This window comes from Choloepus didactylus, chromosome 8 (assembly GCF_015220235.1).
Source record: "Choloepus didactylus isolate mChoDid1 chromosome 8, mChoDid1.pri, whole genome shotgun sequence".
In the NCBI taxonomy this organism is placed as follows: domain Eukaryota; kingdom Metazoa; phylum Chordata; class Mammalia; order Pilosa; family Megalonychidae; genus Choloepus; species Choloepus didactylus.
Window position 1 is genome coordinate 75452420 of NC_051314.1, and position 20259 is coordinate 75472678.

Below are 20259 nucleotides of genomic sequence, written 5' to 3' on the forward strand. Positions count from 1 at the left end.
GATTTGTAAAATTTAATAATATACAAAGATAATTCTAAGGTTTCTGATATATAAATACTGTTCAACCAGTTGCTATAAATAGAGGTAAGCAGTAATATACCCAAGATTTTCCTCTCAGCTCACTGTAGCCTCCAATTTCTGAATGAGTGAGGGCTTTGTCTTTAATTCTTAGTCCCTTAAGTAAATTATACCTGGAGTGTATATCCAGTCACTTCCTAATTTTGCTTACTAATGTTCTTATTGATTAGGCAACACCCCACTGCCCGTATTTTAAAACTCATTTTAAACAAGGAATCTAAACTTAGCAAAACTTCAATTCAAAAGATATTAGTTACTACATAAACAATATTAGGGCTTAATATAGTGTTTTTTACAACTTTTGGAATTGTAGCTCCTAACTTCTTCCCTCAGAGAGCAGTTGGATTTGTCATAAAAAAGCAGCTTAGAAAAAATAACCATCTTCACCAACATGAAACCTGCTCTATTTGTCAAAAAAGTTTTTATATATTTAGATAGAATACTTAAACTTTCATTTCTTCAGTGTTTGGTTTTGTGTGATAGAGTCTGTGTCAGATTTTGCTTGCCTGGTTTTAAAACCACTCTAAACAAAGCAGTGGTTCTAATTTACATTCTACCTTCTCAGAAACATTAAGAAGCAAGCTATTAGGCCAGTGCTTTCCTGTGACTTAAAATTTTCCTTCCTTTGTACTTCCTTTAACATTGTTTCTTCTATATAGTCTTTTAATTTTATCTTTTGGTTTATATAAAACATCTTAATGCCAATTCACTGAAATGCCTTGCATTCCTTTCTCTTTTGTAAGTTTTTTTAAAAAATATTAAAGGCTATTGTACAAAATGGCTCACTATTTGAGCTTCTGTTTATTATACTGTTCACTCTTCTGGTTCTAAAAACAGTAGGTCAATTAAAATTCCTGAATACAGGTAATTACTAAGGACTCATCAGTTCCTAGTCCATCATAAGAACTCAAGAATGAGAGTGGAAAGATGGTATTATGCTTTCAACAAAAGATGCTTTAAGCTTTCATTATGGTTATATAAATATGTCTAGCATTAACACATTTTAATGCTTTGATATTAAAGACCTTGGATAAAAGCTGGTTTACTAGCCCATAAAATTATTAATTACAGAACATGTGCTCATGAAAAAGAATAAATGTTTGATTCTTGAAGACAGCAGAAACATGCAAACACTATTGACTTCCCTTTCCCCTGATTTGCCAATTCCCCAATATATTAGGATTGTGGATATAAAGAGCATGCAGAAATGACTTCCATCTCCAAACTTGCCCAATTTATAAAGAAATCCAAAGAAAAAATAAAATCCTTGGCTAATGATTGCAACAGAGACAGAAAAAAATCAGTGAGATTGCTGGGGGAAGAAAGGAGAATAGTCAAAATGTTGTTTTGTCTAAAAAGATAATTAGTTATTTCTGACCCTCTTCTGAAATGGATTGCACTAAAAATCTTCCAGATCACTTATTTGCTGAGGAAGAAGTTCTAGCTACAATTTTAATAGTAACAATACTTTTTAAGGGCTATACATATATTACCTATCTAATATTCTTAATCTTATAAGTAGCTATTATCCACATTTTACAGACGAGAAACTGAGGCATAACTAGGTTAATTAAATTACCTAAGGTTACTCTTAGGTGACATAGGAGTCTGGCCTCAGAGTCCATGTTCTTAATCACTAACATTATCTCCTCTCTGAAAAGAATGTCAAAAATACCCACACTATCATTCAAGAATCCTACTGTATAAAGCATGAGTTCTTAATGTGGAGTCCTGGACTCCTAGAGTTTCAGATCTAAAAAGTCTCCAGAATAACGAGAAAGAAAAGAATGGTGTGTGTGTCTATGTTCTTTTCTAGGGAGGAGAACCTGTAGCCTTATAAACTGGAGGGAGATATTACTAGTAAAGGGAGACGGCTCTACAAACCTTAATGTACCAAACTGTAACTCAAACTGTAGAAGGTGGCAAATTATGAATAGGTTGGCTTCACGTCTCTCTTCCACTGTCAACTGAGGTCCACCCAAAGAATGCATAATTTCAACACAGACCTAAATCGTGTTTCAAAAATAAAAAGAATTGGGAGTTAACCTTGGCCACTGCCACATCCCAATGGCGTGAATGCAATCTCTGTGGCATTCGATATTAATGTCTCGTATTTTCCTGCGTTAGTTGAGAAACGTTCATCGGGAGGTCCCTTTAATACCGCTGTGACTCCTTTGGCAACCGGGAAGCAGAGATTGGTTCTCTCTTTATGGTTTAAATGCAGATACCAAAAAAAGCCCCGACTTAAGGGGTGGGAGGAGGTCGGCTATCGGAGCAACTGCTTGGCCAGCGCGTGCTGTTCTGTGCTTACCCTTATTTAAAGCTCATCACCAGCCCCGTCCTGGGGACAACCGGACGAGTCACTGGTTAAAGGAAGTGGCTGCCGGCACCTCCTAACCCGGAATCGGATCCTGATCCCGCCCACTCCGGGCCAGGCTTCCTTCTGCAGCAGGCGTGGGTTACGCTCCTGCTCCCTCTCTTTCTGCCGCCATCTTGGTTCCGCGCTTACCGCACAGTAAGTGCCGTCTGCGCCGTTTCTTTCTATCCGCAGTCATCCGCTTTCTTTGGGGGCTGGGCCGCCGCAGGGACTGAGTTAAGGTGAGCCGAAGGCTCCATGGGGCCACCGGGGCCCTACTCGGCCCTGGGAAGTGTTGCCTTGAGGCCTCCGTTCAAAATGGGGTCTGAGGTTGGTGTCCTGGCAAAAGCAGGGCAGAAGGCCGGTGGCCGAGCGCAGAATCCAGGACTGGGGAGGTAGGAGCGTTGCTGTGTTGCGGGCGTTAGCCGAGTGCGTCTGAGGTTGAGAGCCGCTTCACGAGAATCCGGAGGAGGTTAAGGGGTCACAGCCTTGGAACGCCTCCCCCCACACACACACACACACCCACCATTCTTAATTGTGACAAGCGAGTGTGGAGAACTTAGGCACCCTATTTCCCCGCCCCTCCTGGCTCCCGAAAGTTGGCAAATGGGAGTCCCGGGGCCTCCAGCCCAGGCATTGTGAATGGAAGAAGGGGAAATGAGGCTTGAGATAGCGTCTTATGTCTCCCCTGGTTGGGAGCCAGACCGGGATCCTCGCCCTTGGGTTGAGAACGCAGTGGTGATTGCTGGCTTAGGGGATTTTGGAGTGTGGAATAAAATGAACCCTGGACACTGGGAAGTCTGCGCTCTGCGGAGTGAAGGGACGCAGTGAGAGGTGGTGATTCGTTTCATCAGAGATGTGAGGGTCACGTCATATTTCTCACGCATTCCCAGTTACTTTAGGGAAGATTGTCCCCAAGCCCCCTGATGTTTTTCTTAACGGCCTTCCGCAGAGTTTTTAAGAATACTTGACTCTGGGTTAGGCAGGAAGATGGATCCAGTCAATTCAGACCTTTTTATTCCCTTCCTTCAGAAATGCCCGGTGAAGCCACAGAAACCGTCCCTGCTACAGAGCAGGAGTTGCCACAGCCCCAGGCTGAGACAGGTAGGTTCCTCTAGCCCCTTTGTCGTTATTAGGATTTTAAGATCGGCCTTAAGGTATTTGGTGAGTAAAACGACCAAGGGAATACGTGTCTGCGTTTCAGAGAATTAACGCGATTCATTAGAGAATATGGGCTGCAGCTTTACCGGGAAGGGGAGACGAGAAGGTTAACTCCTACTCTGGAGGAGCTGCATTAGGGGGATGGAGTAAAAAATAGTATCTTTAACATTTGGGGACATTAAAAGTGCCCTAGCCAGATTTGCTGTTTATGCCAGTTGCCTCAAAGGGAGCTCTGCTATGAAACCTCTACTTCACAGAGGAAAACTGAGGGGAGAGGGGGCTCAGTGATTCTTGCCTTTTGGAACTGGATGACACACAGGCCAAGGAGACCTGATCTTTTGTGAAGTTCCAGCCAGCAAGTTGCATCAAGGTTTTGGATAGCAGTGCTTGGCATTGTGCCTTCATCACATGTCTGAATGAGATGCATACTAGTGGTTAATGTCTTACTGGGCCCTCTGAGGTCGGTTACCTTGTTCTGTGGATTGGTGTTGAAATGTTTCTAGTGTGCTGGAATAGTGCCTGCACCAACAGCTTGTCTGGAACCCTGGGATTGAAATAAAGCCTTCTTTTGGCTGCTCTTCAGTTTTGAAATTAATGGGCATACAGTACAGTGTGAAGGCAAGTTGAGTTCTGGTGAAAACACCTCTCTATAGAAAACTTGGGGAGGTAGTAGTGAAAAAAATTTTAACCCCATTGAGTCAGTTTTGCAGAACTAAGTGAAGGAAATCTTGAACTATAACCTCCATCCTCCTCACTTTTTTTTTAATTCCACCTGTCACTTAAGGGCGATTTCTGCCCCCTTTTGGAGTTAAAATGGAGTTGTTTATTGTTGAAAGCATTAAGGTCCTCCCTCTTCACCTGTCTGATTTTAGCAGCGGAAAGGATTAATGCAGCTGCTAGGAAGGAGAAATGAGGGGCCTCTGAGCTAGGAAATGAGCCATATGAAATCCTTGAACTTCAAGGAAAGAAAAAATTAAAGGACTGATCTCTAAAGGTCCTGTAATTTCAGTGCTAACCAAGACCTTGGACATCTGTGTCATTGAATAACTTAATTTTACAGATGTGGAGACAAAATCAGATGACTGGAAAATCTGATTTCAGGTTTCAAAACTAATGCTATTTACCTCTAAAGCAATCCTGAGACAGTGCTGTTAAACTTATTCCTGAATAGTTTGAGCTTGAACAGTGATTTTGTAATATTAAGGGAGTAGTGGTAAACACTCAGGATTTTGCCTATAATTATGATTAAGTAATGTATTTTATAATGAATGAGAAAACTGGGGCAGGGAATTGGTTATGATTTCAAAGCAAGCAATATGGGTCTCATCCTGTCTTGAGGTCCAGTCAAAGGAAAACACATTCCATGTCTTTAATTCTAATTAATCTATTTGAAAGCATTTGCACTGTAATCGGAAGACTTTGACCTACAAAGTTCTGGTAGAAATGGTTGAGCCACTTATCTTTTCTACAGTAGGATACTGTAAGAACTTCAGAATTACTGGTTGTGTATTTGAATTGAGAATTTGGATACTGTGCATTTGTTGTTTTCTCCCCTTGATTTGATGCTCTCTTCTATGGGTTGAGCATTTGTTGGTCTAATCCTGTTATCTCCTGAATGACAGGCATAATTTTTTTTTCCATCATTCAGAAAACCTATTAGCTTTACTCTTGTGACAAATATTGGTATACTTTGGCAAAATGAATTATTTATCCACATTCAGGGGATCCAGAGTTTTCTCTCCACTCCAATTTCTACTTCCAAAATAGAACTGTAGTCTGGTTTGACAAGTTAGGTTACAGTTTTATAATATAGTCCTTGCCCTTGTGACTAAGCTGTCTCCCTGGGAGTCTAATTCATCTTAGCTGAATGTCTGAGAGCTGCCATTACCCAGGAGAATCTAGACATGATGGAGTTTGGGTTTTTGGTGAATAAACTGAGACATAAGGAAGCTAAGTGACTTAGTATTTAATTCTTAAGTTTCAACCTCAGGAAGATCTGAATTGTGCCAGGTACCCCTTCCGAAAAGTTTTAGCAAAGTCAGATTTTTCCTGATCTCATGATGGCCCAAGGGTATAAAGCCCTGCTTTTTCTCATTCAGGTCTGATCCCCCATCATTAGCACCACTCACTACCTTCCTTGTTCCAGTTTTCAATATCTATTTCAGTTAGTTCATGATCCTTAGGTGGACAGGGTAGCACAGCTGTTCTAGTGGTAATTCCGCTGCCTGTAAAGAATGACTTTGAATGGGATTCATATGAAGAGGGAAGGGGGAAGGCACAGCCGGGAAAGGGTAGAAAGCATACTATTCCCACCCCATTCCTGGACTTCCTCCCATTTAGAGACTAATAGGCTGCTCTTAGACTGTTCTCCCACCCTAAAATAGTTCACTTATTTTGGTAGAACTTGGGAAGTGTGGGAGATGGGAGAGAGGGGATGTATTCTCACTTGACCACTGAAGTATGTTTGTGGAAGGTTGGTGTTGCCTGTCACAGTTGTCTAATCCTTTGTGATGACTTTTATTCTCAGATTAAAAACTCCAGTGTTTCCTGTGAGGCATGTTGAACCAAGTTGGGGCTGCATAACTCATCTTTGTTTTTCCTTTCTCTTTCCTTCTTTATCCCCTTTTTTTGCTTTGCTCCAGCTATACTTCCTACACCTTCAGCCTTGAGTGTCACTGCTGCCTTAGAACAGCCTGGACCTACCCTTCCGCCTCCTTGCTCTCTGGTCCCCCAACAAGGCCCTCTGGCAACTGCTAACCAGCCTTCCCCATTCCCTACTCCCTCAACCCCTTTTGAGGTCCCTTTTCCCCACTCATCCTTAGAGACAGCCCTAGCTTTGGGAGGTTCCCCTTCCCCTGCTGGTACCCCCACTTTCCTACCAGACCTAATAGGGCCTCCCATCTCCCCAGCTGCCTTAGCTCTAGCCTCTCCCATGATAGCTCCGGCTTTGAAAGGAGCCCATTCCTCTTCAGCTCCCTTGGCTCTAGTGGCCTTGGCTCCCCCCTCAGTTCAGAAGAGCTCTGCTTTTCCACCTAACCCTCTGACCTCGCCTCCTCCAGTTGTTGCCACTGAGTCAGGATTAATGACATCTCTTTCAACTCCCGTTGCTCCCTCAGACCCAAAGACTTCTATTCAGGTTCCCTCTCAGGTAGTCACTAACCCAAAAGGTACCCCCAGTCCTCCAGGTATAGTCAGTGATGTTTCACCCCACTTTGTAACTCCTTTGGCCCCTGTTCAATCTGTAGTGACCCCGTGTCCTCAAACACCACCCGCTGCTCCCCTAACCATCACTTCCTCTCAGGTGAAAGGCATCCCTGTTCCCTCAGCTCTGATTTCTCCACAAAACCCAGTAAACATCACCTTAAAAGGGTCCCTTAGTCCACCTGCTGCCTTACCACTTTCAACCCAGTGTGTTCCTACGACCACCTCTTCTCAAAAGACTGCAGCTCCCAGTGTGCCCCCAGTTTTCCTCACTTCTCTGGGTTCTCATCTTGTACCTTTACATGAGAGTTCTTTTAGTTCTCCTGTCCAACCTTCAGGTCAAACAGGCCCTTATGTTCTCTCAGATCCTACAGTGGATACTGTCCCTGTGGGTCATTCTCAGAGATCTGTAATTCCTCCCCTTCCTTCCAGAAATGAGGTGGTTCCTGCAGTTGTGGGTGCTTTTCCAGTGACTTCCCCTTTGGTTTTGACTTCCCCCTCTACCATCACTAGTGACAGCACTTCTGGCTCTCCAAATGTAGCTACCTCTTTTCCATTATCTCTTACAGCTTCTCTTATTCCCAGAGACTCTCCTGATTCTGCTCATGATCAGTCTTTGGTGTCCCAGGTTCCTGCTTCTCCAGGGAGTCCAGGTTTAAAAGAAGCTCCTGTTTCTTTTGTTGGAGCCACACCACTTGTGATAACTAGCCCATCTGCAATTTCTGCAGCACCTCCCATCTGTGAGGTAGCTACTTGTATCTCTTCTCCAGTTTCATCAGCTTCCCATACTACCTTGGTTATAGCACCTGTGGTTCCCAAAGAGCTTCCTACTCCTCAAGAACTAACCACTCTGGGGACAGCAGTCTCTCCTCCTCCTCTGCCAGTTCCTGAAGACTCCAGAAGTCTCCCCACTTCAGTACTTGTAAAACTTCCAACACAGAAAGATCTCCAAACTGTACCTGCCTGTCCTGTAAGAGACCCTATTTCTCCAGACCAGCCAGGACTCTCCACCAAGAAAGACCCTACTCTACCGCCATTGGCTCTGGCAGCCCCTAAAGATTCCCCTTCTCCCCAGAGTTTGCCTTCTCTGGAGATGTCTCTTTCTCCTAAAGCTGCCTTAGCAAAGGAGAGCCCTGTAAAATTTCTTCCTGTAGTTGAGCTAGCCAACACTATTACCTCTTCTCCGGGTGTTCTTAACTCCCCAGCCTCTGTAATCAAGACAGATTCTTATACCAGCCCAGGCCCTGCTAGTGTGCTCCTCAAAAGTTTTCCCACTACTCCAACAGTAGCTACATTTTCTTTGGAAAGTGGTGCCTCTGCAGCTCCTACAGACATCCCAAATAAGAAAGATCCTGCTGCCCCTGCTGGGGTAGCTCCTGCAACTGCCACAGCTACTGCTATTCCTATAACTACAGCCATCCCTTTTCTAGAAGGAGCTGTCTCTTCAGAAGCTCCTAAAAGTCAGCCAGCCAAGAAAGGTGCTTCCACTCTACCTTTGCTTCCTTCAGCCTCTGTAACTTGCCCTGTGGCTCCAGCTGTGATTTCATCCCCCCAGGTTGTTTCTACTTCTGTAGCTACCTTGGCACTGGCCCCTGAAATAACCAAGTCTGTGCCCTTGCCCTCTCTTCCCCCAACTGGGATGCCTCCTCCAAATGCAGAGGAAGTTGATGATATTTCTCATACAGCAGCATTGGCACCTGCTGCTTCCTCTACTCATGGGCACCCAGCTGAGAAAGGCTCGGGTGCTTCTGTTACTGCATCTTCCAAAGGAACTCAAACTTACCTAGCTGATTCACCATCTCCTTCAGGGACCAGTGTGTCTCCTCAGACTAAAAGACCTCCAGCCAAGAAGGGTTCAGCTCCTTCCCCTACTACCTTGACTCTTGCTCCTTCAGTTTCTAAAAGTGTGCCTGCTATCCCTGATTCTCCAGTTGGAAATCTCCCATTGCCTATTTCTCCAGTTGAAGTTCCCTTTCTTCCAGAAGCCAGTCTTTCTTTTCAAGGCCCTAAAGGCTCACCAGCCAAAAAGCATTCTCCTACTCCTCCATCCTGTAAAGGGGCCTCTGCTTTCCCATCCCCCAAAGATGCCCCTACTACCCCTGTTCTGGTTCCCTCCCCCAAAGAGACCCTATTAACCCCATCCCCCAAAAGAGCCCCTACTCCCCAAGCTATAACTCTTCCCTCCTCTAAAGGGGATCCCAATCCCTCAGCTGAGATTCTTCCATCTCCCAAGGGGACCTCTGCTATTTCATCCCCTAAAGGGGATCCCACTACCCCAGCTGTAACTCCTCCCTTTAAAGGGGACCCTAATCCTCCAGCTGAGACTCCTCTACCTACCCCAACCACCAAGAAGGCCCCTACTACCCTACTTGTAACTCCTCTCTCCTCTAAAGGGGACTCCATTCCTCCAGTTGAGATTCTTCCACCCACCAAGGGGGTCCCCAAAACCTCATCCACCAAGGGGTCACCTTCTGCCCCACCTGAAATTCCTTTCTCTAAAAGGGACCCCAGTCCTCCAGCTGAGACTCCTCCACCCACTAAGGGGACACCTGCTACCCTAGCCACCAAGAAGTCCCCTGCTACCCCATCTGTAACTCCTCTCTCCTCTAAAGGGGACCTCCGTCCTCCAGCTGAGGCTCTTTCACCTACTAAGGGGGTTCCTCCTACCCCACCCACCAAATGGGCCCCTGCTACTCACCCTGTAACTCCTCTCTCCTCTAAAGAGGGTCCTAATCCTCCAGCTGAGACTCCTCCATCCACCAAAGGGGCCTCAGATACCCCATGCCCCAAGAGGACCCCTGCTACTCCACCCACCAAAGGGACCTCCTCTAAACCACGCAACAAGGGGGTCTCTAAAGGGGACCCCAATCCTCCAGCTGAGACTCCTCCATCCACCAAAGGCGCCCCTGCTACCCCACCCACCAAGGGGCCCCCTCCTTCCCTTTCCCCAAAGAGGACCCCTGTTATCCCACCCGCCAGGGAGCAGGAGGCCCTTGCTGCCCCAAATATAACTCCTCTCTCCTATAAAGGGGACCTAAATCTTCCAGCAGAGACTCCTCCATCCACCAAGGGGTCTCCTCCTACCCTACCCACCAAGGGGACCCCTGCTATCCCAGCTATGACTCCTCCTTCCTCTAAAGAGGACCCCAGTCCTCCGGCTGCTATTCCTCCATCTCTCAAAGGGGTCCCAGCTACTCCATCCCCTATAGAGGCCCCCACTGTCCTAGCTATAACTCCTCCCTCTTCTAAAGGGACCCCCATTCCCCTAGCTGAGACTCCTCTGTCCCCCCAAAAGGCCTCTGCTGCCCCATCCCCCAAAGGCACTCCTGCTATTCCAGCTGTGGCTCCTTCCTCCCCCAAAGGGGCCCCTCCTTCCCCAGTTTCAGTCAACTGTCCCTTGGAGACCATTGCCCCTCAGTCATCTAAAGGGGAGCCCTTTACAAAGAAAGGTCCTGCAACTTTCCAGGAAGTACCTGTTGCCCCAGGACCAGTCATCCCAGCTGCCACCCAGAAAGGTCCACCAGCCAAGAAAGGTTCTGCCGCTTCGCCTCCTACATGCCCAGATTCCTCAGCTAAGAATGGAAATAAAGGACCCCTTTCTTCAGTGCCTCCAGCCCCTCCAAAGACTCCCAAAGTCCTCCCTGTCTCTGCAGTGAAGGACAAAGATTCTGTTCATTCCCCAAAGGGTTCCTTGGAGGCTCCTGAGTCTAAGACCTCTATCCCTCTAGCAACAGCTGCCTCTGAGAAAGTCCTTCCTAAAGCTGGGTCAGCATCTGTCTCTCCAGGACCTACCCCAGCAGTCTCTCTGCCTCTTGCTCCCTCCCCGGTTCCCCCTCTGCTTCCTAAACAGCAACTTCCACCGTCCTCACCTGGGCTGGTGCTGGAATCACCCCATAAGCCCCCAGCCCCTGCTGATGAGGATGAATTGCCGCCTCTGATTCCCCCGGAACCAGTCTCAGGGGGAGTGCCTTTCCAGTCCGTCCTCGTCAACATGCCTATCCCAAAACCTGCTGGAATCCCTGCCCCAACCCCCTCCACCAAGCAACCTGTTCTGAAGAACAATAAGGGTATTTGCCTTGGTTTGCTGTGTGCATGGTGTGTCGCCCACACCCCTCTTGGGGTCTACCCACCAATACTAACCCTAGGATGCGCCGCTTTCTCTGATGTATCTGCTTGTGTTTGGACATAGAACATAGAATGATAATTTTACATGCAAGAGCTCTCCGGATATGAAATCAAATCTTGGTTTTCATCACCTCAGATTGTTCATTGTGAATCAACTTGTGTCAAGTGATCTCCAGACAGAACTCTGGGTCTGCCATATTTTTTTACCTAACTAATCTGACTTTGAAAACCAAGACCTACCAGACCTTTAATTTGCTCTAATCTCTACCACATCACTAACCTTGTCCCTGGGCCTGGAATTTGCTACAAATATGGGGGAATCTGGAGTAATTTGAATTTCTTTTCTCTTCTTAAACTTAGTAATGACCAGTTGCCCAGGGACACCCTTAAAACTGTATAGAGACCTGTTTTTTCTTGCCTGAGAATGATGGTGGTATATGCTTTTTTCCCTCAGTAATCTTTACTGATGCTTGGCCCTTCAATTGAGGGAAACTTAAAATATCTGAATTATGTTTGGAAGAAATGAGGGCGGACACAAGACAGTATCTAGTGGAGGAGATGATTATTAGAGTTATAGGTCGACGTCACTGAGAATCTTCAAGCTATATTGATTAGATCAAATTGCTAGGGTGAAGTGGTTTGAAAATAAGACCAAACGTGTATACACAACTGCTTCTTGCCTCTCCCAACCCAGGATGAGGGGAAAGTGCCCTGCCTCCACAATGTGACATCATTGTTTTTTGTTTTTTCACTTAAATGTATCTGGAGACACCTTGTCTGCCAGAACCTTTCTGTGGTGGTATTGGGTTTTTAGAGTTCGGTGGGTTATTGGTGTTTTCCTGGCCAAGAAGTAAAGACCCTGAGGGAAAGGAAGCAGAGTATGTAAACTGCTCAGTTGTTTCTAGTTATTACCCCTCATTTCTGGGGCTGGGTCTTCTAATGAATGTGTACACACTAGTTTCTATATCAGGAGCCATGGAGCTGACTTCAGCCAACTCAGTTGGTTTACAAATAACTTTGTGAGGTTCAGGCAAGCCATGGTGAGATGACCGCTCCCTACACTCTACTATTAAATAGCAAAAGCTGTTTGTCATCTTAGGATCTGGAACAGAATCTGACAGTGATGAATCAGTACCAGAGCTGGAGGAACAGGATTCTACACAAACAACCACACAACAGGCCCAGGTGGGTGTTCTCTGATTAACTGGTAAAAGCACTAGGGTCAAAGAAGCATTGGAGAACTAGGGTTGATTAGAAAAACTGACTTGTGAATGTGGAACTGTGACCTTAATAAAGGGAAAACGACATGGGGATTGTGGTTCCAGTTTACTCAGAGCTATTGTATCTCCTTAGCTGGCAGCAGCAGCTGAAATTGATGAAGAACCAGTCAGTAAAGCAAAACAGAGTCGGAGTGAAAAGAAGGCACGGAAGGTAAGATTTTAAGTTATAAACAAGGATTAAAGGTTTTGATGAAACAGCTTTAGAGTGGAACACGTGTAGTAGAACTCTTGGTAGTGGTGGTCATGTTTAAAATGACAAGAGTTATTATGGCAGAGAACACAGGAATCCTGGAAACTGGTTCTCTAATCTTAACTTGCATAAAGCTTTGTTTTAGGCTCTCAGACCCCACTGAGTTATTTGGTTTTTGAGTTACTAAAAACTAGATTCCACATGTATAGGCTTTGCTTTGGACGTGGTCTTACTATGTTCTTGTTTCCTGAAGCTGCTTCTAAGAATGAAAACCTGGTATGCTTTTCTATTCTTTTAGGCTATGTCCAAACTGGGTCTTCGACAGGTTACAGGGGTTACTAGAGTCACTATCCGAAAATCTAAGAATATCCTCTTTGTCATCACAAAGCCAGATGTCTACAAGAGCCCAGCTTCAGATACCTACATAGTTTTTGGGGAAGCCAAGGTAAGTAAAATTTTCTTGAGAGTCGCTTACCCTCACCACTATTGACATTTTGGGCTAGATAATTCTTTAGGGGTGGGGGGTGGGGGTGCTGGCCTATATACTATAGAATATTTTGCATTATGGCACCCCCCAGTTGTGATAGCCAAAAATATCTCCAGACATTGCCTAATGTCCCCTGAGGTGCTGTATCTCCCCCAGTTGAAAACAACTGCTCTAAACCTAAGCCATGTCTCTTTCTACAGTAATATAGTTTTGAGTGAGAGCAGGAGTTTAGAAATGATATATATGGTTTCTTTTCATTACTGCAGACTGTCTACTCAAATGAATCTCTATATTCTCTGCCCTATAGATTGAGGATTTATCTCAACAAGCGCAACTAGCAGCTGCTGAGAAATTCAAAGTACAAGGTGAAGCTGTCTCAAACATTCAAGAAAACACACAGACTCCAACTGTACAAGAGGAGAGTGAAGAGGAAGAGGTATACCAGGAAATCTTTTATGCTTTTAATCCTTTCTATATATGTTTTTTATCAATAGGTGAATCCTATATTGTTTTAGGCTCTCAAACCCCACTGAGTTATGTGGGTTTTTTTAGTTAAGAACTAGATTCATCAGCTTCCTGATGCCAAAGAATTACTGGAGTTGTCCTTGCCTTGGTTTATTGAGGGTTTTTTTCCTCTTTTGTCTTAGGTTGATGAAACAGGCGTGGAAGTTAAGGACATAGAATTGGTCATGTCACAAGCAAATGTGTCAAGAGCAAAGGCGGTCCGAGCCCTGAAGAACAACAGTAATGATATTGTAAATGCTATTATGGTAAGTGTCCAATCCTTTATTCCTTGACTTCCTCTATCCTGACCAATTATGTGAGTGACTTTTTTAAGAGCCTGATACATCATTGAATTGAACCCTACAGCGTTCATGATGGCATCTTGACTTTGAATAATATCTTGAAATAAAAAGATACCAAAACCTTCTTTGTTTACTCTGCTTGATATCAGCCAATTAGAAAGCCTCATTCTAAAGCCTATTCTGATTTGCCTTAGGTTTTAATGAACTGAATTCACCCAGTTTGCCTGTAACTACATCTGATTATCTCTCTTCTCTTATAGGAATTAACTATGTAACCATCTGAAAATGAGGACTTTTTTTTGGTGTTTCAAAAGAGTAACCTTCAGCTTGGTTTGAAATTTGTACTGTTTCTATCATTAATAAAGTTATGGCTTCTTGTTGGATGAACTCAGTGGGTCTTGGTCTCTTTCCTTCAAAGAATGTGAAGGTTCTAGAGAGATGAGAACACAGACTTATTAATTACTCTTAGGAACTCAGTTGAAAAGTTTAGTACCACAGATTGCCCTCTTAAAATCTCAGCCTTTTCACCTCTTATAAATTGTTACTGTTTTTGGTAATCTATTAGGACCCCTTGTCTTCAGAGAATATGACAATATAAAGTTTCTCATTTCCAATTTCTGCCCCAGATATTAACCCTTAGCAAATCCTGATTCTTCCTTAGCTAATAATCAGCCCTTTAATGAACTACAGTCTTTCTGAATATATGTTGGAGCTTCTCTGGTCCCTGAGAAGAAGCAGGTCACATTGGTTACATCTTGACATGTCAGGGCTTGGAGAAGGTAGATGAGAAGACGGCACTTTGTAGAAAATGAAAATCTACCTCATGAAGGGGAGGTTTTACTACTGTATACGGGTTAAACACTGTACAAACATACTGCAGAGAATGAAGCCATCAAGAATTTGAAACCCAATCAGGAAAGTTTTATTGAATGATTACTATCTAGTAATCATAGTAAAGAATACAAAAAGTGATCATCTACAAAATAAGTTATGATTGGGATATCATAATTGTGTTAGCATAATAAGTAAAAACCAACACTGGCAAATTGGGACATGTGAGTAGCTGGTTTATGTTAAATAATAGCTATATAGGAGTCAAGAGAAGAAAGTTTCTAAGGTTGGGTTGTCAGAATGGTTTTGTGAAGAAGCAGAAGACTTGAAAGACGAGTAACATTTGGAAATGGGAAGGCTACTGGAAAATTTAGAGGTAAGGATCCTAAACTGAGTAAGTGATAATATACCTAGAAGTAATATGTTAGGATGGGAATAAAATAGGCTAACTTCATGGAAGGGTTTTGGAACTAAGAAATTTAGACTTTTAATTTTTATTAAATTCAGTCTAGGATAGAGTAGACATTCTTTTAGCAGATGTGTAAAAGTTGAAAACCAAAAAGGGTTAAATGACTTCCCCAAAGATGGTCACCAAAAAGCAGGACCTTTTCATTATTCCCACAATTAGGAATGTGGTAGGGTCTATAGAAATAGCAAAAATGGACTGGCTTAAAAAAAAAAAAGACTGGCTGAGGATTATGGTCATAATTCCATCTCACTGGGGTAGAACAGCTTAGATCGTCTGATGAACAAATCTTGTGAGGCTAAAGACAGGCCCCTGCCTGCCAAATCTGGATCAACCCAGCAATTTTAATTTCAGGGAGAAATTTAGAGATGTAGCATATTAACTTCCAATTTTCTCACCTCTCCCTGTGAAAGAGGAATTACTCCTTCCTGGTTAATCTCAAACTGATTGAAAGGCCTATGTTCAAATGCAATACTATTTAACAATTGCATCTGAAATCATGTAATCTCTCTGAGCTCTCTTGTGAAAATAGACCTGATACTCCAATGATACACAGGATTGTTAAGAGCATTTACTAGGAATATGTGAAATTGGCACAGGTTAATTTATTCACTAAGACTTCTGATTCAAAAGGGGAAAAAATATCCCTGTGGGCCGGATTAGTTAGCTACAATTTCTCATTCCCTTCCTAATGTTTCTACCATTCACTTAAAAATAGACTTTTTATTGGGAAATACTTCAAACATACATATAAAAAGAGGCTGTGTGTACCTACCAACCAGTTTTTTTTTTTAAGAAATTGTACATTACAGGCACCACTAGAAGCCCCTGTGTACCCTTCCTCAATCTTATTTTCCTGCCTCCTCAGGTGTAACCACTACCATGTTTTATAATTCCTGTGTATGAGTTGATGCTCTCAATAATATTTATATATCCAAGAAATTAATATTCTGCCACTTTGAAAACTTGGAATTGTATTGTGCATGATGTATCTTCCTGTAAATTGTTTGGCAGTTCAACTTTGTTTCCAAGATTTATCTATAATGATAGATGTAACTCGATTCATTCCCTTTCTAGTCCACTGTAATCTGGCTTTTACCTCTACCTCTCCACTAAAATGGCTCTCAACAAGATCACCTAGTTACCAATTCCAATGGATACTCTTCAGACATAGCTACATTTGTTTTTCCTCTTTCAAATTAGTTTCCTTGATACCACTCTGGTTAATCTTCACTTTCAAGATGTCCAAAATTATTTCTTCCCTGCCACAATTTTTCCATCTGTATTTCCTAATGCAGCTAATGAATGACATAGCTATCCACTCATAAAAAAGACACCTGGTGGTTGGAGAGGCGGATAAGGATGGGAAGGAAATTTTGAAAGAAGACACCCAAAGAGATGAGTTAAATGAAATCACTATGACTCCAATGCTGTTTTTCTTTAACCATTTTACATACTACCAAACATTCGCCATTATATGGGTAATGACTGCATTCAGAATCCTAACCTGCAAAAGTGTGGGAGAGCCATTCAGAAAATGTTCAAAAATAGATTAGGGTGATGAATGCACAACTATAAGAAGGTACTGTGAACAGTTGATTATACACCATGGATGATTGTAAGTCATGATGTCAATTAGCAGAAAACCAACCTTCAGAAACCATGGCAAAGGAGGGTCTGAAGATGGCTTTGAGCAATCTAGGGCCTCTCCAGAACACCTGACTTCCAACTGCATTTTCATGCACCTGTAGGACTGAGTTTTGCCCATGCAGTTGCTTGCCCTTGTTAACCCACAGGAGAGATTCTGCTTCTTAAACCAGAGCAGAGGGCTGGTAGAACTTTCCTTGGATTGGCCTTCATAATTTACTGTTTTTCCAGGCATGTTAACTTGCCCACTTGCTCTCAGTCTACATGTCTGGATGTCATTTCCTAACTGTTCCTCCATGCTTGGTTTGAGTGCCATATCCTGTCTTATCCCCATGTTCTTGGATCCTGTTTCTACATGAGCTGGCTTTCCAGCTTGCCACTGCAAAACCAAGTGAGTCCTTGCTCTGACTACACCTTTGTGCTACCTACCTGGGTTGAACATCTGGATAATTATAATAATGGCCATGCTAGTAGGTAATATTTGTATCTGCTGTAAGTTTTTTTGTTTGTTTGTTTCTGTTTTTGTTATTTTAAGAAAGAGGGAGGTGTGTATTTGATTATGTTATGAAAAGAAGAAGGAGAAAACAGAAGCAGTCACTCTTCTGGCTCAGGATTACATTGGGAGAAGAAGATGGTCCCTGAGAGATCTTAGATACCTAAAATGAAAAGACTCTGGAGTATCTTTAAGAATTTGTTGAATCTTGTTTGGATTCGGGATATATTAATGCTCTGGGTGTTGGAAGGTCAATTTAACTTATATGTCAATATTGCATTTGAATTAATAATTATTTTCTTAATTTTCACTTATAGCTAGTTACCCTGTTTACAATATTGTGATGTATAAGGCATCTGGTTGAGAGCTGGGGCTCTGTTCCTCTCTTCCTTATTTATTTTGCTCATCTATCCCCATAGCGACTACTATTAACCTATTTGCCTGGAGTTCCAAACTTTATTGCACACTGATTTGAATCACCTAGGGACCTCTAGGAGTTACCAGGGTCCCACCTCCAGAGATACTGATTTAATCCTGAGCATCAGATTTTTACCAGCTCTCTGGTAATTCTCATGAGCAACCAAGATTGAAAAACCACTACTGTGGTGGTCCTCAGAATATGGTCCCTGGACTAAAATCATTGACACCACCTGGGAATTTGTTGGAACTGTAAATCTGCAGACTCTTCCTGGTACATACCTAATCAGGGACCATGGAGGTGAGGTACAGCAAGTCGGGTGTGTGTGTGTTATTTAACAACCTTTGAGATATAGTTCATATACCATACACTTCACCCCTTCAGTGACTTTTAGTATGTATTCACAGAGTTGTGCAACCATCTCACAATCAGTTTCAGAACATTTTTATTACCCTAAAAAGAAACTATACATGCCTTAGCTGTCATCCCCAATCTTTCCATTCCCCTATCCTTAAACAACCACAACTGTAGTCTATAGATTTGCCTATTCTGAATATTTCATATAAATGGAATCATGCTATATGTGGGCCTTTGTGACTGGCTTCTTTCCTTTAGCATAAAGTTTCCAAGGTTCATCATGTTGTAGCATGTATCAGTACTTTGTTCCTTTTTATTGTGAAATTATATTCTATTATATGATAATACCGTATTTTATTTATTCGTCAGTTGATAGACATTTGAGTTGTTTCCACGTTTGAACTACTATGAATAATGCTGCTATGAACATTCATGTAAAAAAAAAAAAAAAGAAAGAAACCTGGTGATCCTGCAACCTGGTGATTTGGTATATGCTCGGAAGAACTGAAAGCAGGGACACAAATAGACATTTACACACTGCAGTTTATGGCAGCAGTATTCATGATTTGCAATGAATGGAGGTGGCCTAAGGGTGCATTGTGAGGTGAACGGAAGGACCAACTGTGGTGTATACATACAAGGTAATATTGAGTGGCTACAAGAAGGAATGAAGTCATGAGGCATGCAACTAGGTGAATGAAGTTGAGGACATGTTGAGTGAAATAAGCCAGAAACAAAAGGACAAATATTGTTAAGGACTCACTGTTCTGGTTTGCTAATACTACTGGAATGCAAAACACCAGAAATGGATTGGCTTTTATAAAAGAGGGTTTATTTAGTTACACAGTTACAGTCTTAAGGCCATAAAGTGTCCAAGGTACCATATTAATAATCGGGTACCTTCACTGGAGGATTGCCCTTATGAAACTTATTCCTGCAAAGAAGTTAAGCCCACTAACAATGATGCCTAAGAGTCACCCTCAGAGAACCTCTTTTGTTGCTCAGATGTGGCCTCTTTCTCTCAGCCAACTCTGCAAATAAACTCACTACCCTCCCCCTACGTGGGACATGACTCCCAGAAGTGTAAGTCTCCCTGGCACGAGGGACAGGACTCCCACGGATGAGCCTGGACCTGGCATCATGGGATTGAGAATGCTGCCTTGACCAAAAAGGGGGAAAGAAACTGAAACTAAATAAAACTTCCATGGCTGAGAGAATTCAAATGAGAGTCAAGAGGTCAATCTGGAGGTTTTTCTTATGCATTATATAGATATTCCTTTTTAGTTTCTAGTGTATTAGAATGGCTGGTAGGAAATACCTGAATCTGTTGAATGGTAATCCAGTAGACTTGATTCTTGTTGATAGTTGTATAACTATATAACTTTTATCTTGTGACTGTGTGATAGTGAAAACCTGGTGACTGACACTCCCTTTAAGCAGTGTATGGGCAGATGAGTAATAAAATAAAGGCAAAAAACATGTATAAATAATAGAGGGGGATAAGGGGTATGGGATGGTTTGGGTGTTCTTTTATATTTTTTAATTTTATTATTTTTTCCTTTGTTTTGGAGTAATGAAAATGTTTGAAAATTAATTGTGGCAATGAATGCACAACTATATGATGATGCTCTGAGCCATTGATTGTATACTTTGGATGGATGATATAGTGTGTGAGTTTATCTCAATAAAATTGCATTTAAAAATAAATAAATAAAAGAAACCTGGATATCATCTTAGTCTCCTCTCTCACAGACTTCCTCATCCTTAGCCATTTTCTACCAGTTTTACTTTCTAAATATTTTCAGTTCATCCCCCTCTTCTCATTCCTAAAGCCATTACCATAATTGAGATCCACCTGGGTGGGCTATTGCTACAGCTTCCTAACTAGTCTCCTACCCTCCACTAAGAATCCCTCTAAGCTTGCTCCCATAAGTGGACTGGTTCTAAAACCTTCTCTCCTACTAAAGCCCTATTGAATAAAGCAAATTTCAAACTTAAGTCATTTAGCAAAACATAAAACTACTTAGCTTTCAAACTTAGTCATTTAGCCAATACATAAGACTACTTAAAGTGAACCTTTATTTTGCAATCCTTTGCCTATGTTCTTTCCTGAAATACCAGTTGTTCTGGTTTGCTAATGCTGCCAGAATGCAAAATACCTGAAATGGACTGGCTTTTATAAAAGAGGGGTTATTTGGTTACACACATACAGTCTTAAGGCCATCAAGTGTCCAAGGTAAGGCATCAACAATAGGGTACCTTCACTGGAGAAAGGCCATTGGCATCTGGAAAACCTCTGTTAGCTGGGAAGGCATGTAGCTGGCATCTGCTTGCTCCCAGGTTGTGTTTCAAAATGGCATTCT

The 20259-nt window shown here is 42.7% G+C and overlaps 2 protein-coding genes across 4 annotated transcripts; both read left to right on the forward strand.

Annotated features, from left to right (window-relative positions):
* Window positions 1–2500: 2500 nt before the first annotated feature.
* LOC119541837 (nascent polypeptide-associated complex subunit alpha) lies at window positions 2501–14071 on the forward strand. 3 transcript variants are annotated; one of them, XM_037846125.1, is made up of 8 exons: window positions 2508–2593; window positions 3467–3538; window positions 12021–12106; window positions 12275–12352; window positions 12690–12836; window positions 13186–13314; window positions 13526–13648; window positions 13945–14071. In XM_037846125.1, exons 2-8 carry the CDS (start codon window positions 3469–3471, stop codon window positions 13957–13959), a joined length of 648 nt encoding a protein of 215 aa, XP_037702053.1. In that variant the 5' UTR covers window positions 2508–2593; window positions 3467–3468; the 3' UTR covers window positions 13960–14071. The 3 variants fall into 3 exon arrangements, with proteins under 3 accessions (XP_037702051.1, XP_037702053.1, XP_037702052.1); XM_037846123.1 differs by lacking the exon at window positions 13945–14071 and having other exon boundaries at window positions 2501–2593; window positions 13526–13808; XM_037846124.1 differs by lacking the exon at window positions 13945–14071 and having other exon boundaries at window positions 2558–2676; window positions 13526–13808.
* LOC119541564 (nascent polypeptide-associated complex subunit alpha, muscle-specific form-like) lies at window positions 5656–12014 on the forward strand. Its single transcript, XM_037845653.1, has 2 exons — window positions 5656–5694; window positions 6165–12014. The coding sequence occupies exons 1-2, from the start codon at window positions 5656–5658 to the stop codon at window positions 10983–10985; spliced, it is 4860 nt and encodes a 1619-aa protein (XP_037701581.1). The 3' UTR covers window positions 10986–12014.
* Window positions 14072–20259: the final 6188 nt, after the last annotated feature.

Coding starts and splice junctions, on each gene's coding strand:
- LOC119541564 (XM_037845653.1), top strand. CDS start 5,656: ATGGCCCAAGGGTATAAAGCCCTGCTTTTTCTCATTCAG. Junction 5,695..6,164: donor CCCTGCTTTTTCTCATTCAG/GTCTGATCCCCC, acceptor TGTTGAACCAAG/TTGGGGCTGCATAACTCATC.
- LOC119541837 (XM_037846123.1), top strand. CDS start 3,469: ATGCCCGGTGAAGCCACAGAAACCGTCCCTGCTACAGAGCAGGAGTTG. Junction 3,539..12,020: donor ACAGCCCCAGGCTGAGACAG/GTAGGTTCCTCT, acceptor TTGTCATCTTAG/GATCTGGAACAGAATCTGAC. Junction 12,837..13,185: donor TAGTTTTTGGGGAAGCCAAG/GTAAGTAAAATT, acceptor TCTGCCCTATAG/ATTGAGGATTTATCTCAACA.